General features: G+C 46.7%; 1 protein-coding gene across 3 annotated transcripts in view; it reads left to right on the forward strand.

Moving 5' to 3' along the window:
- The window catches only part of FGF12 (fibroblast growth factor 12), a 162,030-nt gene that overhangs the window by 106,969 nt on the left and 36,597 nt on the right, over positions 1-18,464 (forward strand). For all 3 annotated transcript variants that reach the window (XM_034424550.3, XM_034424549.3, XM_060694428.2), the window contains exons 2-3: positions 2,857-2,967; positions 9,177-9,280. In XM_034424550.3, the coding sequence (XP_034280441.1) occupies positions 2,857-2,967; positions 9,177-9,280 (215 nt within the window). The remainder of the gene's footprint in view (positions 1-2,856; positions 2,968-9,176; positions 9,281-18,464) is intronic.

Below are 18,464 nucleotides of genomic sequence, written 5' to 3' on the forward strand. Positions count from 1 at the left end.
CACGTAGATGTAGTACCTTTAAGGACGACTCGTTGAGTATGGTTTGTCAGCCAGTTACAAACTGGCTTATTGGGATTATTGTCTAACGCACATTTTTCTAGATGACAGATTTTTCTAGTTCACAGATGGTTCTTCCGTGGTGCCTCCATGCAGAGGCCTGGAAGGTCCCCTTTGTCACTTGCTTTCTACTATTAATTGTAGGGTAGCAACAGCTGCAGAGCTGAGCTGAGCTTTGGCCAATGGGACGCGGTGCAACAAATCTCCTCCTTGTCTCTGGCATCCTCACCCTCTCCGGCTGCTTTTGAGGGATGCTCCCTCAAGCCTGGCTTCTTCCTGGCCAAGCCAGGATCTGCTTTGCACAGCATTATTGACTTTAGCGGCTCTTCAGGCCAGGAATGTGCAGCGGAATAGAATATGCCCTTGGCCATTTGCATAAATTGATCGTGCAATTAATACGGCACGAGGCCTCTGGTGAGCCCAGGGAGAGAAGGCCCTTATGAGACCTTTGACTAGAGGAGAACGGAACGAAGGGGCCTATTGAGTGGAATCTCATGTGGATCTACTGGATCAGGACGGTCCTGCTTTTTGGAGTCCTTGGTGCACCTTGGTGGTTTTTCTAGCAGATGTTTCATGGCCAGATTAGGTAACATCTTCAGTGGGAGGTGGAAGAGGAGGAGGAGGAGGAGCAATGGTGATGGAGAAAGCCAAGGAGAAGTGGTGGTGATGGAGGAGGAGGAGGAGGAGGAGAGGACCTCAGCGCTCTCTGAGCTTGGTGGTTTCCTTGCAGACATTTCATCACCCAACTAGGTAACATCATCAGTGCTGGAAGTGAATGGGATTTGAAGGGAGGGGGAAGAGGAAGGAGGAGGACGAGGACGATGGGGACTGTGGGGTCCTTGGTGCTGAATTTGGTAGTATTTTTGCAGATGCAAGTGGCAGCCTTTGCACGCCAGGTCTGCCGTCTAATGATCATCCCTCATGGAGCTGTGAAACCGCAGATCAAAAGCAGAGCTGTCCATGTTGTTGTGCTATATGGCGCAGTAGCGAAGCAGCTGATCTGCAGGCAGGAGACCCCCCTCTGGTCAGGAGCTGGCGTTTTCCGGCTGGGGAAGGCCCTCGGCTCCAGAGGGTGCCGGTTTCCCTGGGATCTTGTGCGGAGATTCCTTTGCGAGGCAAGCGGGAGGCGTCTGCAGGGATTAAATCCAGATAAAGAAGGTAGGGAAAGCAGGGAGCCCAAATTCCCATGACAAGAGCCGTCCCAGGAGATTTAGTTCCACGAGGGGAGAGAGATGCTTTGACTCCTTTCTGGGCCTGGAAGTCCAGAAGTCCCACATTTTGGCATTTCCAAAGCTTGGGCTTGATGCTTGATCTTTTCATGATGTAGGAGATCTTCTGATGCCCAGGATCCACTCAAATCTCACAGCTTTGAGCTGATGGTCTCCAAGCAGATCAGTTAACAGTTAATGAATCAGAATAGAGCTGCAAGGGACCTCAGAGGCCTTCTAGTCCAGCCCCCTGCTCAAGCAGGAGACATATCTTTTCAGACAGGTGTCTGTCCAGTCTCTTTTAAAAAACTCTAGTGATGGAGCACCCATAATTTCTGGTGGCAAGCAGTTCCACTGGTTAGGAAGTTTCTCCTTAATTCCAGGTTGTTTCTCTCCTTGATTAGTTTTCATTCATTGTTTCTTCTGCCTTCTGGGGCTTTGGAGAATACGTTGACCCCCACCCTCTTCTTCTTTGTGGCAGCCCCTCAAATACTGGAATACTACTATCATGTCAGCCCTAATCCTTTCCCCCCCTAGATTAGCCAAATCCAAATCCTGCAGCTGTTCTTCATATGTTTTGGCCTCCAGGCCTTTCATTATCTTAGTTTCTCTTCTCTGCACTTTTTCCAAAGTCTCAACATCTTTTTTTTGTAATCTGGTGACCAAAACGGGGTGCAGTTTTCCGGGTGTCGGCTTACCAAGGCTTTGTAAAGCAGTACAGTGTGAGAGTTGGGGTTGAGTGATGTAATTAGAGTTAACTACGGGTGTGGCTCAATAGGGGGCACAATGGCTAAGTAGTTAAAGACGCTGAGCTTATTGGCTGGAGATCTGGCAGCCCCTGTTTGAGACCCGAGCACCGCATGACAGGCTGAGCTCCCGTTCTCACCCCAGCTCCTGGTCATCCTAGCAGTTTGAAAGCATGCAAACGCGAGTAGATAAATAGGTACCACTTCAGTGGGAAGGTAACAGTGTTCCATGAACCATGCTGACCACATGACAATGGAAAGTGTTTTTGGGCAATGCTGGCTTCCTCGGCTAAGAAGCAGAGATGAGATGGGATGGCGTGGATTCACTTAACAACCATGTTCCTAACTTAACTGCAGTGTTTCACTTAACAGCGGTGGCAAGACAGATCGTACAACGGGGAAAAACTCCCTTAGCGACTGTCTTGCTTACCAATGGAAATTGTGGTCGTAATTCGAGGACCGCCTGTGTAACGTCCTTGGCCCCTTCTCTCCCTGTAACCCCCCCCCCCCATGCCTCCTAGATTTGAACCTTTGTCTACACTCGGTGCAGCCTTTGCTGGGATGGGGTAAGTGGCCGCGTGGCTCGCTCTTGCTACAAGTGGCCTCTGCCACTTGTGACCCCAGCTGGATGACGGGGCCGCGTCCCTCCTGGCCAGGTTGACCTTTGACCCTTTGGGGATTCAATGGGAAAAGCCCTGGGTTGGATTTCTCCCTGGTGGTATGAATGTTTGTACATGTGTGTGTGAGGGCAGGTGTGTGCCTGCATCTCTGGCTGGCAGAGCCCGTGGCCTGATCCGTGGCTCTCTTCTCCTCCTCTTCCTCCTCCTCTTCCTCTTCCTCTGCAGAACCCCAGCTGAAAGGGATCGTGACCAGGTTATTCAGCCAGCAGGAATTCTTCCTCCAGATGCACCCGGACGGGACGATTGACGGCACCAAGGACGAAAACAGCGACTATAGTGAGTTCCTGCTGCCCTCCCAGATAAGGCTCAGGGCCTTCGGGGTTTCGTTTTTTTCTTTTAAACAAGGGAGAAGGGGTTAAACGGAACTAAACAAAAGAGGTTAAATGAAATTAAAAGAAGGAAGCGGTTAAATCAGGGCCCAGGCAGCTGTTGCCCGCAGGAGGCTGGGTGGTCAGAGCTTCCCCTGTAAATAAATCTCTCCTGGATCCTTATTCACACTTTTCTTTAAAACAAAATTGCTTGGCTCCCAATGTGAAGAGCAGCAGAGAATACAGGTAATCCTCGGCTTACGACCGCAGTTGACTCCAGAATTTATGTTGCTAAGTGAGACATTTCTTAAGTGAGTTTTGCCCCACGACTTTTCTCGCCACAATGAATCCCTGCAGTTGTTAAATGAGGAAATGGTCGTTAAGTGAATCCATCTGCCCCATTGACTTCGCTGGTCAGAAGGTCGCAAAAAGGGGTCACGTCACTCCGGGATGCTACGGCCGTCATAAATACAACCGTATTTATGCATTCTTATATTAATACTAAATAATAATAATACTGATAAAATAACATAAACCTAACATTTCTCTTCTTTACTTATCTATTTTTACCCTACATTGCTTTCGTATTACACCCAGATGACACACTGTTTAATGTTAGATGGAATGTTTGTGTTAAAAGAAAATTTTAAAAAATAAAAACATAAAAATAAAATAAATATGAGTCCGTGGCCAAGGGTCTGAATTTTGATCATGGGACTGCGGGGATGCTGCAACAGTCGTGAGTGTGAAAATGGTCCTAACTGAACTGTTGTAAATCAAGGACTACTTGTAAACCTCTCCCTCCTCCAGCAGCCGTGCTGACCATCTCTGGCCAAGAGAAAAGAGCGGGGGAGGGAGTTGGGTCATCTGGATCAGGGGTCTCCAACCTTGGCAACTTTAAGCCTGGCGGACTTCAACTCCCAGAATTCCCCAGCCGAATTCTGGGAGTTGAAGTCCGCCAGGCTTAAAGTTGCCAAGGTTGGAGACCCCTGATCTGGATGGAAGATGGGGGCAAAGGCAGGAAGGCAATTCCCGGAAGCCCCCAGACCCCCTTTTCCAGCAGGCAGCAGCTAATTGTCCCCAGTTGGACCGGGATGGGATCATCATCCCTGCCTTCTCTGGGCAGATCTCCAGATCTCCACTGGCACAGTGGATCCCCTCCTGTCGGCTGCGTTTTATTGAGGTTTTCATTGAGAGATTCTGTGATGGAATCTCCCACTAGAGTCGACCCATCGAGTAGGGCTGTAGTATTTTTATTAGGTAACATCATCAGTGCTAGTCGAAGGGAGTGGGGTTTGCGGAGAGGAGGACTGCAGGGTCCTTGGTGCTCCCTGAGCTGAGTGGCTTTCTTTCAGACTTTTCATGACCCAACTAGGTAACATCATCAGTCCTAGCAGTGAGGATGTTACCTAGTTGGGTCATGAAATGTCTGCAAGAAATCCACCAAGGTCAGAGAGCACCAAGGACCCTACAGTCGTTCTCCTCCTCCTCCTCCTCCTCCTCCTCCTCCTCCTCCTCCTCCTCCTCCTCCTCCTCCTCCTCCTCCTCCTCCTCCTCCTCCTCCCCCAGCAATGGGAGGAGGGAGATTTTCCTCCCCGTCCCCCTCTCCCGTCCCTCTCTCTTCCCTTGCCAAGATCCTTCGTTAGGCGGCATTTAATTCCGGTGCCTGCTTAATTGAACTGATTTATGATGAGGTCCAGCTCTTGGGGGCCTTTTCTTTTCAGTTTTTTTATTGCTTTTCGCAGGGCGTTTAGTCTGACAGCCTCGTTGTTAATTATTGATTCTGGGGACTCTGGCGGTTGTATTGGAGGGGAAGCTTGGCTTTTTTATTTTTATTTTTTTCTTAAATGGGGCCTTCGAGGCTGTCTTGACTCCTGGGAAACTGAGCCCTGCAGTTCTCTTGGCAACGTTTTCCAGGTCTGTCCTTCCTTTCTTCTCCCTCTGGTCTCCGTGACCATTTCTTTGCTCATTTATATCCCTTTCTTCTTCTTCTTTTTTTTTTAAATAACTCAGAAGTGACAAACATCTTTGATACACCTTCCTCCTCCTGTTTTCTTTGCAACAATAACCCTGTTGAGAAGGAGTGACTGGCCCAAAGTTGGTTTTCATGCCTGATTTGAACTCAGAGCCTCCTGGTCATTGGTGCAAAGACACCCAATGGGTTTCGTGTCTAAGGCGGGACTAGAACTCACTGTCTCCTGGTGATTGGCCCAAAATCACCCAGCCAGTTTTCATGCCTAAGGCGGGGCCAGAAATCAGTATCTCTTCATGATTGGCCCAAAGTCACCCATCTGTCTTTCATGGCTAAGTGGGACCCCTTGAGGTTGTCCAAATTTGGTCCCACTTAGCCATGAAAGACAGATGGGTGACTTTGGGCCAATCATGAAGAGTTAACTGGTTGTACCCCAGTTACAACCCTGCTTGAAGCTGGGTCCTTTGGTAACTTACTATAATACAATATAATCACTACATAGGTGGCCACGACTTAGACTTAGAATAACTTTATGGTCACTTTAAATGTAGACTAATGGGCATACACTAAAATGAAATTTCGTTGCATACAACTCTCAAAGGGTCTCCACCTCCAATATACACTACATGAACATGACCCCCAAAAATGTATGCATGAACCTACATACGCACATTTATTAATTAATAAGACACAGAGAAACACAGTCTAGTTCGGATGTATACATGTACATGGCGAGAAAAGCAAACTCTTGCGAGTTGACCAGACGGATGGCCTAGGGCAGGGGTCTCCAACCTTGGCAACTTTATGACTTGTGGACTTCACCTCCCAGAATTCCTCAGCCAGGGAACAAAGCGGTTACAGAATCCGGTAGTCCTGCTATAGATACTTCGAAACCTATATAGGTAGACTGTTTTGAGCCTTTAGGGCCTCAAAAAATTAGTATAAAACTCACAAATGTTCCTCTCCATGGAAATCTTTTTTTTATATATACAGTATAATTTTTTTTTAAAAAGTATAATAATTCCATCTTTCGTTAAACTGTGTCATCTGGGTACAAATATCTTTGTGCAGTAATAATCAAAATTTACAACAGTATTCCTTACATTAATATTAATTCTCTAATTTTACAATACTAATATTGAACATAATAAATATATTCACATCTCCCTCTTAACATATCTTCTAATAAGAATATAATAGTAATATTAAACATAATAATCCTAATAGTCATAATAATCATCATCATCGTGTTTTCTCTCATATTCTCATATTTTCTATATTTCATTAATCTTCTTTTATTTCCCTATTTCTAAGTTCCGTTTTTATTTTCTAACCATCGATAAAATAATTCCCATGTCGTGTAGTATTCAATTTGTTCTTTCTCCTTAATTGCAAGTGTTAATCTATCCATTTCTGCACATTCTAATATTTTCCTAATCACATTCTCATCTATAAGGATCTCTTCGCTTTTCCAGTTTTGTGCAAATACAATTCTAGCTGCAGTTAATACATGAATTATTAGATATGCATTCCCTTTACTATAGGTTTCAGGTAAAATCCCCAACAGAAATATTTCTGGTTTTAAGTCATTGTGCGGTTTTATCATCTTTTCCAACCATATATGTATTTTTGTCTAGTATTTTTTTGCTTCTACTCATGTCCACCACATATGATAATAAGACCTGGGTATCTGGTGGCATTTCCAACATTTAGCTGATTTATTTTTAAACATCTTTGCCAACCTTGCCAGCGCAAAGTGCCATCTATAAAACATCTTGTACAAATTTTCTTTATATTTCTCCATGGAAATCTTTAGTAAAAGGCGAATCTGAAGGGAACCCTGCTGTGGCCCGTCAGCGGCCTGTGCGGATTGTAGCTGATTCTGACAGCGAGGAGGCTGGTGTGGTGTTGCGCCAGCAGCCTGTGCAGCTGGCACCAGAGTCAGACAATGAGGAGGCTGGAGAAGATGTGGTGCCAGAGGCAGGGATTCAGCCAGGGCCTTCAGAACCTCCAGAAGCTCCCATAAGTGAAGAGGACAAAGAGGAGGAGCCTTTTCTCGATGCACGGGCACGCAGAGTGGCCAAAAGGCAGGAGTGGCTCCTCAGGAGGAGGTCTCCTCGAGAGTAAGGCTTGGGGCTAATTGGCCACTCCCTTGGCCTATTTAAGGAGGAACGCCGACTGAAGCAAGTTGTAGGGAACAACTTTAGTTCACTCTACTTCGCGTCTGGATTCTCTGCAAATTGCTTCTGGGCTTTCTGCCAACCTTCGTAAGATTGTGATTACTTTATCTTTGGTTTCTTGTAGGCTGTTAAGAAAGCTTATTAACAGCCTTTGTTTTGAAAAAGACTGAGTTAGTTTAGCAAATTAAGTTTTGTACAAACTTTGTGCGTGCTGTGTTCTTTGGGATCCGTAGCTGGGGCAGAACAAACCCAGAGTAACCATGGTTGCTGACTCTAATATAGTGGGCTTTAGAAATGGCTTGGAAGCCACAGCATGGACAAAATGCAGCTGCCGGATTGGTTTTTTCCCCAGTCCGGCCATTAAGAGAGGATCTGTTGAGAGTTCACCTTATGAGGGCTGTGGGGCATGGGCCTTCTCTCTGAAACCCTCTGTTTCTTATATTTTGCAAACAAGTTGAAGCAATTTCCTGCTAACACATTTTTTGGTCTTTTGTTCATCGGATGTCCTTGATTATACGGCTTTTCATGGTCTGCGAGGATTATTTATGGCCATTGCTTTGTTCTTTTTTGCCCATCCCAAATCCAATCCAAATTCCCAAAGTAGGATTGGAGCTATCAATAGTATCACAGAAATAATAGAAAAATATGAACAGGTGGTAGCTGGAAAGCAAAGAGGGAGAATTCTGCCAATTTTATTTGGTTTTAGAAATGTTTTTATTTCAAAGATACTTGAAGACAAAAATAAAGAAAAAAGAAGAAAGGGAGTTAAAAGAGAATAAAGATTTGCAAAATATCAAAAAGCAGACTGAATTTACAAACTGCAAGCCACATTTGACTGGTAAAGATATCAAAATAATCATACAACAGGCTTAGCACTTTAAAAACTATTATTTCAATTGTTCTCAACTTGTGGTTCACAGAACCTGGTGGAGGGGGTGCGATGTTGTCACAGGGGTCCGTGAAATCTTAAAGAAATGCTATAATTTAAATCTTGAGTTAAGTCTTGGGGGTCCATGGCCACAAAAGGTATTTAAAGGGGACCTGTGGTGAGCAAAAGGTGGTGAACCAGTGTCCTATTTAAGTTATATCAGAGGTTGGCAAAAAGGGCCAATGATATATGAGAACTTCTAATTCATCTAAAACTGTTCATAGCCAGCCAGACAAAATCTAATGTTATAAAACCTTTTCTGGAACGAAACCCGAACTTTGGATGTTCCAGATGGCTATGTGCATAATTAGAATCCATAAATAATTTCCAAATTTGGTTATAGTTAATACAGTTTTCCACACTTCAAGATATATGGAATTTAACTCTCAGAATTGAGAGAAATCTGCTGGCTGGGGAATCCTGGGAGTTGTGGTCCACCCATTTCAAAGCATTCTGGCTGAGGGATTCTGGGAGTTGAAGTCCACTCATCTCAAAGTAACTAAGTTTGAAAAACACTTGAGTATCGGACTTATTTTTTAAGCTAGAAAATCATTTTTAACACGGATGTACCTTCCCAAAGCTTAATCTGCCAGTCCTCTACTGAAGAGATTGAACGTAATAGCCATCGAGAAGTGCAGAGCCTTTTAGGTGTGTTCATCCCATACTTTAGAGCAGGGTATCCAACTCTTAAGACTTGTGGACTTCAACTCCCAGGATTCCCCAGTCAGCATACTTGAAAATAGTGGACTTCAATTCCCAGAATTCTGGCTAGGGAATTCTGGGAGTTGAAGCCCACGGGTCTTAAGAGTGGCCAGAGTTGGACATCCCTGCTTTAGATGGTGTCCTGCTTGAGCAGCTGGTTGGACTAGAAGACCTCCAAGGTCCCTTCCAACTCTTGTTATTCTATGATTAATGGATCTCTCATGACTCTTTGGCTGTTTCTAGTTTGCCTGAGAACCTTCTCCTGGTCATATGTACCATGAAAGTATTTGGGTTGGTTCCTGAGAAGCCATGCTTCCTGTCTTGGGGTGTGGGAAGGAAGGGTCTCCTTGGTTTCTAGCCCCAGACTCATTCATCTTTTCCTCCTTCTCTTCCAGCCCTCTTCAACCTCATTCCAGTGGGGCTTCGTGTGGTGGCCATCCAAGGTGTGAAGGCCGGCCTCTATGTGGCCATGAATGGCGAGGGGTACCTCTACAGCTCCGTAAGTGTCTCTGGGGAGGTCTCCTTTTGAGGGGGTGGTCTCTTGGGGAGGAGGCTGCCTGGAGGGATTGCATGAGAAGGCAGCTTTATCTGAGGACATTTGTGACCTCTGTAGGTTGCAAAGTTGCTTTCAGGAGTGAGAAGTACCTTATTTCCCCAAAAATAAGACCGAGTCTTCTATTAATTTTTGCTCCGAAAGACGCATTGGGGCTTATTTTCTGGGTAGGTCATATTTTCGGGGAAATACGGCACTAAATGTGTCCGTTTGGCTCACCATCTTAACCGGGGCTTATTTTTGGGGAAGGGCTGATATTACGAGCATCTGAAAAAAATAATGCTTGGGCTTATTTTCGTGGAAATACGGTAGGTTGACAGTATTTGATATATGGAGGCTTGGCTACTATCTGAGTTAAGAGAGGGCTTGTTGTGGAAACATGGAAAATGATTGTCATCTTGAGTTGATTTTTCTATGACGGATGATGATTGAGTGGGCAGCTTGGCTGGCATTATCCAGATGTCTTCAGAAAGGCAGATTGGGAGTCAGAGATTGGGAGCAGAATGGCTGTGGGTGGCATCCACACTGGTGTGAGCATGGCTCTCTGTGAACATACGTGATGTTTGTACCTGGCCAGGTGTGTGCTGAAGTGCCCTGGAGGTGATCTTGTATCTGGATGGGGGGTGAATCTTGGTTAATTTCTTGTTTGGAGTTGTCAGGAGCAAAAGTGGGAAGGAAAACTGATGTGGGGGAATTGAGGATGGAGGAGGAAAATTATAATAAATGCAGGGGTGAAATGCTCCCAGTTTGGACTGGATCGCCTGATCCGGTAGCGATGGCGGTGGGTGGTTCGGAGAACTGGTAGCAAAAATCCCTGTGCCCCCCCCCAAGCCCAGCTGAGCCGCATGATCATCAGAGGCTTTTTTTTTTACTTTTAAAAGCATTTTTTTCTACAACCTCTTCCGACGAAAAAATGCTTTTAAAAGTAAAAAAAAAAAAAAAGCCTCTGATGATCACGCGGCTCAGCTGGGATCGTCAGAGGCTTTTCGAAGCATTTTTTTCTGCAACCTCTTGGCGGAAGAGGAGGTAAAAAAAATGCTTTGAAAAGTCTCTGACGATCCCAGCTGAGTTGCCTGATTGGCAGAGGCTTTTCAAAGCATTAGAAAAAAATGCTTTGAAAAGTTTAAAAAAAAAAAAAGTTGGCCATGCCCACCCAATCACATTACCCCCCCCACACACACACACACACCAAGCCATGCCCACAGAACCGGTAGTAACAAATTTTACATTTCACCCCTGAATAAATGTCCACTTTTGCTCCTATGTGGTTAGGAAAGAGCATAGGAATTACCTACTGAAGAGTTATTTAAAGTAAATTGTAGGTGATTCTCGACTTACAACAGTTCATTTAGGGACTGAAGTTACAACAGCACTGAAAAAAGTAACGTACGGCCGTTTTTTAATCCTTACGACTGTCCCCGTGGGCGGAATTCAGACCCTTGGCAACCGACTCATACTTATGACATACCCAGGGTACTGTGATCCCCTTTTATGACCTTCTGACAAACAAAGTCAACGGAGAAGCCAGATTGACTGAACAACCCTATTCCTAACAATTGCAGCAGTTCACTTAACCACCGTGGCAGAGAGAGATCATAAAATGGTGCACAACTCGCTTAACAAACGTCTCACTTAGCCACAGAAATTTTGGTCGTAAACCAAGGACTACCTCTACTTGCGCAGCCTTCAATGCCTTCGATCGGCTGGAGAGAATCCGTCTGTTCTGTGTTGTTTTTAATGCTTTCTGGGACCCCCGGCAGACCTTTTGAGGCGGTCTGAGCTGTGGGTAGGACTAGAAGACCTCCAAGGTCCCTTCCAGCTCTATTCCGATTGAAGTCTCTGTTGGGACAGGAGGGATTTAGGCTGCAAAGCAGAAATGCTGGCTCTGGGTTGCACTTCAAAGCGACGTGATTATGCAGAAGTTGCTTTTTATGCGGGTGGATGGTCCCCCCCCCCAAGCTCTAACTAATGGTGTGTGTGTGTGTGTGTGTGGTGTGTGTGTATTCATCTCTTTTAAATAGCTGCTGGTCCCAGGGGAGAGTTTGCATCTCCCTTCTTAGCTTATTCTCCTTTTATTCTGCTGCATCTTTTTGCATGAAAATAAACAGCAGCCGGGAAGGGAAGGGAAGGGATGGGCAGTGGGTTTGGGGATATGGGGGAGGCAGCTGCAGTTCAGGCTCAGCCAAAGGTTTCCCCATCTCTTGGTGGTGTCAGACCCGCTTGGCCAAGGATGGGTGCCGTTTGACTCCTGTCACGCGTTCCTAGATTGTTCTCCCTGTCAGGAAATTCCTCCTTGCTTGGTCCCTTCTCTCCTTGCTGGGTCTCCATCCAGGCTGCTGGAGAGGCTGGCTGGCAAGGGAAGGAAGCAACGGTTGGGTGCCAGGAAAAATCCTGGATGGCTTCCCCAAGATTTTGGCAGGACAGACCTCCTCTGGTCCCCTCGGAAAGCAACATTTTGAGCAGGCAAAGAGACTCCGGTCTGGGTCCTGGCAGATTCACACAGCCCCACCTCCCACTGCAGTTTCTTTAACACCAGTGGAGGCCAAGCTCTCTTCATAAAGCCAGGCTTTCTCAGCGTTAAAATGGGTGGACTTCAACTCCCCGAATCCCCCAGATGCCCCCCCCCCACCGTGGCAATTTGAAGGTTGGACTTCCTCCCAGGATTCTTCAGCCAACTGTCTTTGGCAACTTACTGATGGGTGGACTTCAACTCCCAGGATTCTGCGAGTTGGACGTCCACAAGTCTTGAAAAGTCGCCAAAGTTTCAGATCCAAAGTTTATCTTTTGTTAAGTGAGTTATTCCCCATTTTACAACCTTTCTTGCGGCCGTTATTAAGTAGGTCACTGCGGCTGTTAAGTTAGAATCACGGTCCGTTAAGTGAATCCGGCTTCTCCATTGACTTTGCTTGTCAGAAAGGGATCACGTGACCCCGGGAGCTTGCGACCGTCATAAACATAAACAGGCGCCTGAAATTCAGTCACGTGACCGTGGGGGATGCTGCAACAGTCATAACTGCAAAACATGATCCTAAGTGACTTTTTCAGTGCCATTCTAACTTCAAACGGTCACTAGCTGAACTGTTGTATGTTGAGGACTAGCTGTATATGAATTTTGTAAATGTCACTGTCCCGATTTTGGCAGCGATTCCTCTGATTCTACCTGGAGGGTTTTCTCGGCATGAGGGAGCCCTTTTCCAAACAGAGAGCTCCCCTGCTTCCTCTGTTGTGACACTGCCGTTGTGCCATTGTGCGTTCCCATCCCTATTTATATGTCCAGCCCCAGAGGTCGAAGAGGGGAAGGTGCCCCTGGCTTCCTCCCAGCTTTCCTTTCCTCCCTCCAAAGGCCTTCCGGTCAAAGGACGAAGCGGATGCCTTCCTCAGTTCAGCCTTTCTGCCTGACAAGCAGCAGCTGAAGCAACTGGCGACCGCTGGGAAACAGGACTGTCTGTGGTGCAGCCGGTTTTTTAACCTTTTCTGCCACCCTCGTTAGGGAGGGACTGCGGTTCTTAAGCGAATCATGTACGGGTAGCCCTCGAGTTACGACCACAATCAAGCCCAACATTTATCGTGCTAAGTGAGTCAGTTGTTAAGGGTCTCCTGCTTGAGCAGGGGGTTGGACTAGAAGACCTCCAAGGTCCCTTCTAGCCGTCATTCTGCTTTCCTGTTAAACTGCCCATCTGGAGCAGAAGCAAAGCACCCCACGTGCTGGAAGATTTCCCCAGCCACAAGCTCTCCCCTGCAGCCTTCCTCTCTCCCACCTGCTCACAGCAGTCATACCTTTCTTTACAACTATTTTTTCTCGGCGATTAATACTGGTAATCCTCAATTTACGACCCCAATTGAGCCCCAGATTTCTGTTGCTAAGTGAGATGGTTGTTAAGCGAGGTTTGCCCCGTTTTACGACCTTTCTTGCCCCAGTTGTTAAGTGAATCATTGCAGCTGTTAAGTTAATAAACACAGTCGTTGAGCGAATCTGGCTTCCCCATTGACTTTGCTGGTCAGAAGGTCGCAAAAGGGAATCACGTGAGCCCGGGACACTGCGACCGTCAAAAATGTGAGTCAGTTGTCTGATTTTTGATCACATGACCACAGGGATGCTGCAACGGTCGTGAAAAACGGTCCTAAGTCACTTTTTTCAGTGCCTTTAGAACTTCAAACGGTCACTAAGTGAACTGTTGTAAGTCAAGGACGACCTGTACTGAAAAAAATGCGAGTATTTCTCTCTCTCTTTTTTCTTCCCTAGTTGGAAGCTGCCGGGACTTGCTTAAGAGCCAGTCAGCCTATAAATTTGGGCCAATAAACAAAGTACCGTTAAATTAAAAATCACAAACAGCCTCCCGCCCCCTGCAAACCCCACTTGAAATAAAATGTGGGAGGGTCTTGTTCAGATTGTCGAGAGACCCCTTGGCACTCTGTGTATTCCCAGGGGCACCGCCAGTTAAGAGTCGATTAAGAGGTTTGGGGGAGGATTCTAAAAGTTGTCCCCCTTTTATCCTTACTGAAAAAATATCGCCCCCTCTTTTTCTTCTCATGATGGATCCACCCACAGGCTTTTTTTGGGTGGGAAAAAACCCCAACATTTGATTCCACTTCCAATTTGGGCAGATTCTGGAGTGGGTAGGCAGGGGCGATGCCCGATTGGAGTGGGTGGGTGGGAGAGAGAGTCTCCGATTCAGACGGTCCCGGCTGCCTTTCCTTCGCTCCCTTTTAACGAGCAGGAAATAAATCTTTCCAGGGATGTTAATTGCTGCAGTGAAGGTGTGTATGTGGAGGCTCACAACTCTGCAGTCTGCCAACCAATTTTTTTTTCCCCCCCGGTTCAGTTTGAGAAGTGCTGTACAGTCTGGTAATTGGTGATGGAGAGATAGAATTTTCTGCTGTAATTGTGCTACGTTTCCCAACGCTGATGCTGCCGACTTTGCAACTCCGAATGTCAAAGCCACACAAAAGCCCCCACCTCCCCCCAGGCCCAAGAACTCCCTCCCTCCCCCCCCTTTTCTCCTCCACGATAATAAAGAGGAGATAGCCGAGTGGCTGATGGCTGCTTGCAGGGAGTTGCTCCTGCCAACGTCTCTTGCAGCAGAAAAAACCCAGATTCCGGTGGCACCTGAAAGATGAATCCACTGATTACCGGAGAAGCTGATCGCAATCCACTTTATCAGAAGAAACGTCCAGGAGAGCCCACGCCCCAATAAATCTCCTTGGCTTGAAGGTGCCACGGAGTGTTTTCTCCAGGGCTGCATATCGATTGGCGTGGAAGGGGGAGGACGGCAGCGGCCCCAGGAGACCACAGGAACTTCTTAGGAGCCCAGGCAGGTCCCAAAAGGGCTTTTGCAAGAGGCAACTGGACTTTTTTTTGGTTTTTCCTTGAAGACGTTTTGCGTCTCATCCAAGCTGGAGGCTTCTTGGATGAAAAGCGAAACGTCTTCAAGGAAAAGCAAAGAAAGAAGGACCAGTTGCCCTTTGAAAAAGCACCTTTGGGACAACCCTGACCTGGATGACGAAGAACCAACCCGGCCATGTTCTCCAACAATAACAGAATCACAGAGTTGGAAGGGACCTTGGAGGTCTTCTAGTCCAGCCCCCTGTTCAAGTAGGAGAGCCTAGACCCATGATGGCCAACCTATGGCACGCGTGCCAGTGGAAGCACGCAGAGCCCTCTCTGTGGGCACGCTCTGCGCCATCACTACCTGATCTTCTGGTTTCTGGCATGCATACGCCCACTTGGCCACTTGGTTTTCGCATGTGTGCTGGAGTGCTGGAAACTCGAAAACCAGCTGGCCAGTGCATGCACACACTGGCCAACTGGTCTTCGGGTTTCCAGTGCTCCAGTGCACAGACATGTGCATGCACACGTGTGTTCCAGTTTGGGTGCTCTGTGCCAAAAAGGTTCACCATCACTGCCCTATCCCATTTCAGACAGATCGTTGTCCAATCTCTTCTCAAAAACCTCCAGTGTTGGAGCCCCCACAACTTCTGGAGGCAACTTCCCTTCCACTGGTTAACTGTCCTCCCTGTTAGGAAGTTTCTCCTTAACTCCAGGTTGCTCCTCTCCTTGATTAGTTTCCATCCATTGTTTCTTGTCCTGCTTTCAGGTGCTTTGGAGAATAGGTGGACCCCCTCTTCTTTGGGGCAGCCCCTCAAATATAGGAAGACTGCTCTCATGTCAGTGCTTTTTCAAGAGGCAACTGGAGTCCTTGTTTTTTCTTTGAAGGCATTTTGCTTCTCATCCAAGAAGCTTCTTCAGCTCTAAAAGGATGCAAATGACCAGCTGTCTGCAAGGAGTATAAATCCTTCCATTCCCCATCATCCATTCAGAGCTGAAGAAGCTTCTTGGATGAGAAGCGAAATGTATTCAGAGAAAAATAAGAAAGTCCAGTTGTCTCTTGAAAAAAGCACCTTTGGGACATTCTTCGTATGTTTCAGCCTCCAGTCCCCTAGTCCTCTTCGTTGCTCTTCTCTGCTCTTTTCTGGGTCTTAGCATCGTTTTTGTATCATGACAACTGGAACTGGATACACATGGTCTTGATGGTCAATCTGCTGTGCCTGTTGGGTCTTCCTCTCAAGGAAACAAGAATTTCCCCTTTGAAGGAGCTGGGCTGATGGCTGCTGAAGGGACTAGGAGGTTCTCCCCAGAGCTACATCAGATGCCAAGCAAGAAGCACCTTCTGGGATGAATCTCGTTTTTTCTCCTTGGAGAATTGTGTTGTGTTGGAGCAAACAAGTGTTTGTGTTGAGGTGCCGAGACTTGCAAAGTGACCGAAGCAGGAGTAAACGTAGGAGTAGTGACTTATGGAACCAGGGTGGTATTTGGTGAAATTTCAGACTCTGGGAGAATAGACCAGGGATCAATCCCCACTTAACTGCGGAGTCCACCGGCTGATCCTGGGCTCAGGTTGCTGGTCTGGTTGCGGTGATTTGGAGTTTGCAAACGAGACGGAAGAAAGGAAAACAGACATGTGGCTATGAAACTCAGATTGAAGGTTGCCTGAACTTGTGGGGTAGAGTTATTGAACACGTGAGGCTATCGTGATCGATTGAACGTCACAAAGCACTCATTGGGAATTGTTGAGAGTCAGGTGGCATACAAATTTTGTGAAAAATGACCGGCGTCATCTCTGTTGTTTCCACTGCGTGTGAAAGTCAGACTCCAGAGGAGGGGAATAGCTGAATGTTGTGTTCCAGTGAATTATGATTATGGGAGAATTAATGTCACCTTAATTCAGTAAACCCCAGTTTGGTTTAGAGGTTAAGGTACCAGGCTAGAAAGCAGGAGATGGAGAGTTCTAGTCCTGCCTTGTGCATGAAAGCCAGCTGGGTGACTTTGGGCCAATCACTACGAGACTCTGAGTTCTAGTCCTGCCTTCGGTCTGAAAACTGAGTGACTTTGGGCCAATCCCCAGGAGACGGAGAGTTCTAGTCCCACCTTATGCATGAAAGCCAGCTGGGTGACTTTGGGCCCGTCCCTCTCGCTCAGCCCACCTCACAGGGCGGTGGTTGTGGTGGTGGGGAAAATAGGAGGAGGAAGAGGTGTTGAATGTGTTCTCTGCCTTGAGTTGAACATAACGAAGGAGGGATACACATCCATCAATCAATAATCCTTCTGAATAGCTGTGGTCCAGGGGGCAAACGTTCATTCTGTGAGGTGGCATGGATGGCTGGATTTAAATGAGGGAGTCATTGGAAGACCCCAGGATGAAGGAGAGGGTGGCATAATCAGCATTTTCTTAGGAAAAGGTTTGCTAGCATCAGATACCTGGTTTCAGCATAAATTCATCCACATTTAACAGTAGATAACTCACAGAGAACTGGTTTGATTCTGTGTGGTAAGGGTGATAGTGGATGATGGGAGGTTCTGAGTATGGGACAGAGTGCAGGTAATCCTCAACTTACAACAGTTCGTTTAGTGACCATTCAAAGTTACAACGGCATTGAAAAAGTGACTTAGGGCCATTTTTCACACTTGCAGCATCCCCAGGATCACCTGATCAAAATTCAGACACTTGGCACCTGACTCATATTTATGACGGTTGTGGTGTCTTGGGATCATGTGATCCCCTTTTGCGAGCTTCTGACAAGCAACGTCAGTGGGGAAGCCAGATTCCCTTAATAACTATGTCACACACTGCAATACTGCAGTGCTTCGCTTAACATCTGTGGCAAAAAAAAGTCGTAAAATGGGGCAAAACTCACTTATTTTATTATTCGAATTTCTATACCGCCCTTCTCCTTTCGGACTCAGGGCGGTGAACAACTTAACAACTGTCTCACTTAGCAACAGAAATCTGGAGCTCAATTGGGGTCGTAAATTGAGGATTACCAGTATTAATCGCCGAGAAAAAATAGTTCTAAAGAAAGGTATGGCTGCTGTGAGCAGGTGGGAGAGAGGAAGGCTGCAGGGGAGAGGTTGTGGCTGGAGAAATCTTCAAGCACGTGGGGTGCTTTGCTTCTGCTCCAAAAAATGGCAGTTTAACAGGATAGCAGAATGACAGTTAGAAGGGACCTTGGAGGTCTTCTAGTCCAACCCCCTGCTCAAGCAGGAGACCCTATACAATTTCAGACAAATGGCAGTCCAGTCTCTTCTTAAAAACCTCCAGTGATGGATGGAGCACCCACAACTTCTGTTCCACTGATCAATTGTTCTCACTCTCAGGAAATTTCTCCTTAGTTCCAGGTTGCTTCTCTCCTTGATTACTATTTCCATCCTTTGGTTCTTGTCCTGCCCTCTGGTGCTTTGGAGAACAGGTGGGCCCCCTCCTCTCTGGGGCAGCCCCTCAAATATTGGAAGATGCTCTCCTGTCTCCCCTGGTCCTTCTCTTCACTAGACTAGCCAGGCTCGGTTCCTGCAACCGTTCATCGTCTGTTTTAGCCCCTGGTCCCCTAATCCTTGTGGTGGCTCTTCTCTGCACTCTTTCCAGAGTCTCAACATCTTTTTTATCGTGTGGTGACCAAAATTGGATGCTGTATCTCACAGTATTCTGCAGTATCCTAATATGTGTGTGTGTGTGTGTAAAGGCTGGATTTGTGGATGAGAGTTGGAAGAATGATATTCCAAAGGAAAGGCGAAGAAGACGGGGGGATTAGCTTTGAGCAAAGTGTGCCTTGGAATGGGTGTAGCCGAATTGTGATT

This window comes from Pantherophis guttatus, chromosome 6 (genome assembly GCF_059756535.1).
Source record: "Pantherophis guttatus breed Tessera chromosome 6, ASM5975653v1, whole genome shotgun sequence".
Lineage (NCBI taxonomy): Eukaryota > Metazoa > Chordata > Lepidosauria > Squamata > Colubridae > Pantherophis > Pantherophis guttatus.